We start from the raw sequence: 5,982 nt of genomic DNA on the forward strand, positions 1-5,982 counted from the left end.
ACACACACACACACAGCTCTATGCTGCAGGAAGGGGTACTAGAGCTACCTGCACGGAGGACCCACCTTTCTGTTGTGAGCTGGGACCTCCTTGAGAAATCTGAGAAACTTCCGCTGGCCTGCTCAGCCGCCAACAGCATGAAGTTTTCGCTGGGCTGGGTGGATAACAGGAGGCTGCTTTCAGACTAGATGGAGAAATTTACAGTCAGATGACCAGGTCTGCTCCCTGGTAGTTCTTGGTCTCTTCAGGCCAGAACCTTGAAGAAACTCACTTGAGTCTTCCAGCCTAGCCCTGGGAACCTGCTCCTTAAACACTAAGCCCCAGAACCATCAGACAAATGGGGCCCCTGGCAGCGCTCTCTCTGATGGGCTGCTGTGGCTACTCTTCCCAGAGCACCACATCTGAACATTAAGAACCAGAGCAGCAGAACTGTAAAAGCTGACTTTCAAAATCAGTGATGGCGTATACCTCAAGCACATAACTTAAATGAGAAGAGGAAAGAATTTTAGAGTCTGAAAGCTGAAGATTTTAGGCAAATCATATATCAAGAATTTCCTTCCTGTGCTTCTACCCTAAGTGGGTCCCGGGAAAGCCTTCTGTGTGTCAAAAGGGAAAAAAAAGAAAGCCTTAAATAAACTGATTGGGGAAAGTAAATCTTTGGGGGAAGTATTTACAAACACTTGTGATTAAAAGGTGAAAATCTTTATGTATATAAAAAGCTTTATTTTATAAATCAATATAAAAAAACACAAGGCTGCCAATAGAAAAATGACCGAAGAACACAACAGACAGTGCAAAAAGAAATAAAAATGTAACTGTTCAATCTCATTGAAAATCAGAGAGATGCCACTTTTAACCTATCATTATCAGAAAATTTATTTAAATTTATACCTCTCAATTGTGATAAGGGTACCGTGATATGGATACATATTATTGGAGAGAGTATAACTTGGTATGAAATTTTCAGAAATAACCTAGCAATATGTAGCAAGAATCTTAGAAATGTTTATACTCTTTGAATTCTACTTCTAAAATTTTATTGAGAAAACAATCAAAACTGTGGACAGTACATATAAATGCTGGTTTTATTTAGCATTATTTACAATAATGAAAAGTCAGAAACAACTCTAAATGTTATGAGGGGAATGGTGAAGTAAATTTTAATTCATTCATATAACTGAATAGCATAAAATTATCAAAATGATGTGTACAAAGAGCTTTTAAAAGAAATGGAAAAATGCTTATGATATAATCTAAACTGAAACAAAGGAACATTCAGAAATGTGTATATATTTTATGTCCTCATATATATAAATTAAAAATTATCTTAAAAATAAAGAGTAGAAGGAAAAATGCCAAAATGTTCCAAGAGATTGCTCCGGGCTAAAAAGAAACGGGGGTCATTTTTCTGTAGTTTTCTGATTTTGTTCAGTGAGGATTGTTCCTTTATAATACTGGAAAAAAAAAACAGCAATAAAAAATAAAACAATTTTTAAGTAAGTTGTTTATAGCTTTTTTTAAGGAAATTAATTTGCTTTTATGTTCGTAGACCTCAACTTGGTGTGTGTATTACTGACCCTTGAAAATGAAGTCTGCTCATCTGCCCATGACATTAGACTTTAATATCCACCAACCCTTCTGAGGTGCTCTACCTCCGATGCCCCTGCCCCCTGGCCCTGACTCCATAGATCTCGGTGAGAGGGCCTCACTTACTATTGTTTCGGTGGAGCTGCAAGACATCTTGGGCACCAGGCAGTGAGTGAACTGAATTCTTGGGTCTTTGGTGGTGATGGACAGACCTTTCTGCAGAATTTTCACCAAGCGGATCCAGAATTGAAATACGGCCTCTGGGTGTTTTTCGTGGAGCCTCAGGTAGTAGATCTTTTCGGTCACTGTCCTAACCCTCAGGATGCGTTGGAGCCGGTCATAGATTTGTAGCTCTACATACTTCAAGGGGAGAATCCTGGACACAATCAGGAAATTCCCATAGTGGAAGAGCCCAGGATTTGAATCAACCTTTCTAGTGCCTACTAGAGCTTGGTTTGACCTCACGTGGCTGCCACCTCTGCTTGGGGGATGCCCACAGGAGGGAGCATGTGATCTGAGGAGGGAATCATCACTAAGTTGACTCTGCTCTGATTTTCAAGGCCTTAGTTATTTAGGAATCTGCCCACATTGATAATAAAAGCTGATAGTTGGAGTATAATACCTCACTGAACCCTCACAAAAATTCTTTGATGGAGGAAAGATAAGCATCACTAATTCCATTTTATAGATTTTGAAACCGAGGCTCAGAGAAGCTAAGTGATTTGCCTAAGTTTAGATCTTCTTAAGTAGGAACCAGAAATAAGGTTTTCTGACTCCATTTCCAGGTCCCCTTCTCCCTGTATCCTGACTGTGTTGAAAGAGTGAAGAGAAGAATGGATGTCTCCTCTACATGTAGGATTTTTTTCAATCACAAAACTTTATAATCTCATTTGACTTTCATACCCCTCATCTTGAAAAAAAAAAAAAATCTAAGTCTATATTGACCAAAAAATAGATAAATAAGTGGAAGCCAAGATTCTCAAAAACTAGACTGAAACAGGGACCGGTGCTCTATCCACAGTGCCAAGCACAGTGTTTGGTACATATAGATGCAAAACAAATATTTGTTAAATGAATGAATGAGATTCTACGTAGTTTATACACTAAACAGCACGGTCCCGTCTAGCTGCGAAACAAAGCAGTTGGTCATCCCTCCCCTTCTGGTCCCTCCCTGAAGCCTTTCTTTACCTGCTGAGGTTGATGACTGGGGCACAACCAGGTGTGCTCCAGGTGGAAAACTGACCCTGGGGCCAGGTGACATTGGCCATCAGGAGGACGTTGGGGAGTGGCAATGAGGGCACAGAGGAGGTCACGCCAAGGATCACCGTCGTCAACCCTTCATAGACATCCATCCAGTTCCCGGGCTTAGCGACCTAGAAGTCAGCCCCAGGTATGTGGGTCAGAGAAGCAGAAGACAAAGGTAGAAGGATACAGGTGCTAGAAAATGGCACTTCCACTTGGTGACAAGCCTGGAGCACCTGAGCTTCTCACAAGTGTGCAGGACACTGGGCTGGCCATGACCTGCATCCATCCTTGGTGTGGGTCTCCCCAAATAGACAAGGTCATTGGCAATAGAAACACTATTTCTTCTTCATGTCCTAAGCATTATTTAACTTTAAAAGGATGTATTGGTAAAAAAAGAAAGAAAGAAAGGAAGGAGGGAAGGAAGGAAGGAAGGAAGGAAGAAAGAAAGGAAAGAAAGAAAGGAAGGAAGGAAGGAAGGAAGGAAGAAAGAAAGGAAAGAAAGAAAGGAAGGAAGGAAGGAAGGAAGGAAGAAAGAAAGGAAAGAAAGAAAGGAAGGAAGGAAGGAAGGAAGGAAGAAAGAAAGGAAAGAAAGAAAGGAAGGAAGGAAGGAAGGAAGGAAGAAAGAAAGGAAAGAAAGAAAGGAAGGAAGGAAGGAAGGAAGGAAGAAAGAAAGGAAAGAAAGAAAGGAAGGAAGGAAGGAAGGAAGGAAGAAAGAAAGGAAAGAAAGAAAGGAAGGAAGGAAGGAAGGAAGGAAGAAAGAAAGGAAAGAAAGAAAGGAAGGAAGGAAGGAAGGAAGGAAGAAAGAAAGGAAAGAAAGAAAGGAAGGAAGGAAGGAAGGAAGGAAGAAAGAAAGGAAAGAAAGAAAGGAAGGAAGGAAGGAAGGAAGGAAGAAAGAAAGGAAAGAAAGAAAGGAAGGAAGGAAGGAAGGAAGGAAGAAAGAAAGGAAAGAAAGAAAGGAAGGAAGGAAGGAAGGAAGGAAAGAAAGAAAGAAAGAAAGAAAGAAAAAACTGAGGCATTGAATTTTATTCCTTTATCCTAGGGTAGAAGCCAGCACAGATTTCTAATGGTCTGGAAGGGAGATTGTGAGAAGAAAGTTCCAGAAGGGGAGGAGAGTGAGGAAAGAGCTGTTGAAAGGGGAAGACCTAAGCAGCTCAGCTAGAGTGAAGTTTGGGGAGCTTCTTCTAAGATGACGGAGGGCCCAGCCCATTGCTGGGTCTTGAATGTTCTCTTGCAATGCCTGGGGCTGTGGCAAGAAGATGCCTGGCACTGGGGCACAATGTCTCAGCTAACACACCCCCGCCTCACTATCCAGGGTGGATAGAGAAGCACCTGTAAGGAACTACAGAGACCAAGGTAAGGAACATCTGACGGGTGACCCCTATGTCACCGAGACCAGAGGGCTTTCTCCCAATGTTCTAGACTTTGTCAGACCATCGGGACCATTTCACAGCCTATGATGGGACTGGGGACACAGGGAAAGCCCCAGGAATGACTGAAATTTAAGTTCCCACTAATCTGACCAGATGATGCTTCAAAAAAAGTGAATTTTTATTTTGAAAAAAGAAAGTGACATTTCTTGGAGCCCATGTTGTGTAATGAAACTCATATCCACTACAAAACAGAGGAAGTGCTAAACGCATGCTTGTGGGTGATGCTGCTTGGAGGCGATGGTGGTGATGGTGATGCTGAGGAGAGGGGAGAGAGAGAGCAACCTAACTATGTGGGTTGGATCATTTCAAGTCAACTTGAAGTCTGCCATGGGTCAGCTTAAGCAGGCGGGCTTCCCTCACCCGGCACAGTCTGAGTTTCCTTGGTGTTCATCCAAAGAATCTAAATAGTCTCAACATCAGGCTGAAGAGAACAAACATCTTAAGAGAATAAACCTGTTGCCAAAACATCACACCTGAATAGAAATGACTAGAATTTGGTATTCCAGATCTGGATTACCATGTTACTGCTCCTTCTTCACTGAGAGTGTGTTAGGAATGAGCAAACCCTATGGGTTGCCAGCTGAGCACTCCACCAGGCAGCTCCCTGAAGAAGCGCAGGGACCATGGAGCGCCCAGAGCCATGAAGCAGCTCTCTGAAATCTGGGGGGCTTCATCAGAGAGCAACTTGCTGCTCTGTGACAAGATCTCCTGATTACACCCAAAACCATCTCAAATTGTTCCCACTCTCTCTCCTCTAAGTCCAAAAGGCTTTTAACCCCATCACATGGATTCGTGACTGCAGACTCTCCCTGTGCATTCCAGCCTCTTGCCTTCACCCAGGTACTTGTAGTCCCTCTGCCTGGAATGTCTTTCCCTGCTCTTACACTAACCAACATCTCAGCAATACCTCAAAGAATGGCTTAAGGCCCCACCTTCCGGGAAGCCTGCTTCAACTGTCTAAGTTCAGAGAGAGTGCTGTGAGCTCCCTGAGCCCTGCTTTCTGTGCTCATGCTTTGGTCCAAACCATTCTTAGACGGTTACTCTTTTATAACATGCTCTTGAAACCTAAAAATTCATAAGCTTCTTAGCCAGAGACACTATCTGACCTCTCTTTGCCTCTCCTGCCCCACACACAGCTCAGTTATGTCACACCTGCAAAGGAGCACAGGTGCACAGGTTCCGGCCAGACCACTAGCGGGAGGTGGGCAGCACCTCAGGAAGATGTCACGTGTATTGAAATGATGGCCCAACACTCTCAGTGGATCCATGTTTCCCAGGCCACAAATGCTAACTCCCATCGGTCATATCACCACCTTTTGGGGATGGTAGAATCTGGGCAATTTATCCAAGGGTCTTGCTCTCAAAAATGTCTATTTCTAATCTATCCCAGAGAGAGGAGGTGGGATTTCAGAAAAGGAATTCTGACAGTCACCTTCATCCCCTCCAACCAGGCATTTTGGACTAGTGGCCCCAGGAGGGTACCTATGGACCCCTCCTAAAGAGTAAGCTACTCTCTCCCTTTGCAGGGTATAATTCTATCTCCTTAAAGCTTATGGCCCACAGGGAGCCCCTTGATGCTGTAGGCACAAACAGGTGAACCTGAGACCCAGACTCTCCGGTTTCTCTAGCCAGAGTGGATTTCTCCCTCCGTCCCCCCACAGGGTTTCAAAAGGCCCTAACACTTTTGAACCAACCCCAGGAACAGACTTTGGAAAGGGAA

The 5,982-nt window shown here is 43.5% G+C and overlaps 1 protein-coding gene across 1 annotated transcript in view; it reads right to left on the reverse strand.

The window, feature by feature from the left end:
• The window catches only part of FAM71F2 (family with sequence similarity 71 member F2), a 14,887-nt gene that overhangs the window by 8,482 nt on the left and 423 nt on the right, over positions 1–5,982 (reverse strand). The window contains 3 exon segments of the mRNA XM_025045969.1: positions 66–184; positions 1,714–1,963; positions 2,776–2,988. Of these exon segments, the coding sequence (XP_024901737.1) occupies positions 66–184; positions 1,714–1,963; positions 2,776–2,988 (582 nt within the window).

Source organism: Pteropus alecto, unplaced genomic scaffold (genome assembly GCF_000325575.1).
Source record: "Pteropus alecto unplaced genomic scaffold, ASM32557v1 scaffold22, whole genome shotgun sequence".
NCBI classification, from domain to species: Eukaryota; Metazoa; Chordata; class Mammalia; order Chiroptera; family Pteropodidae; genus Pteropus; species Pteropus alecto.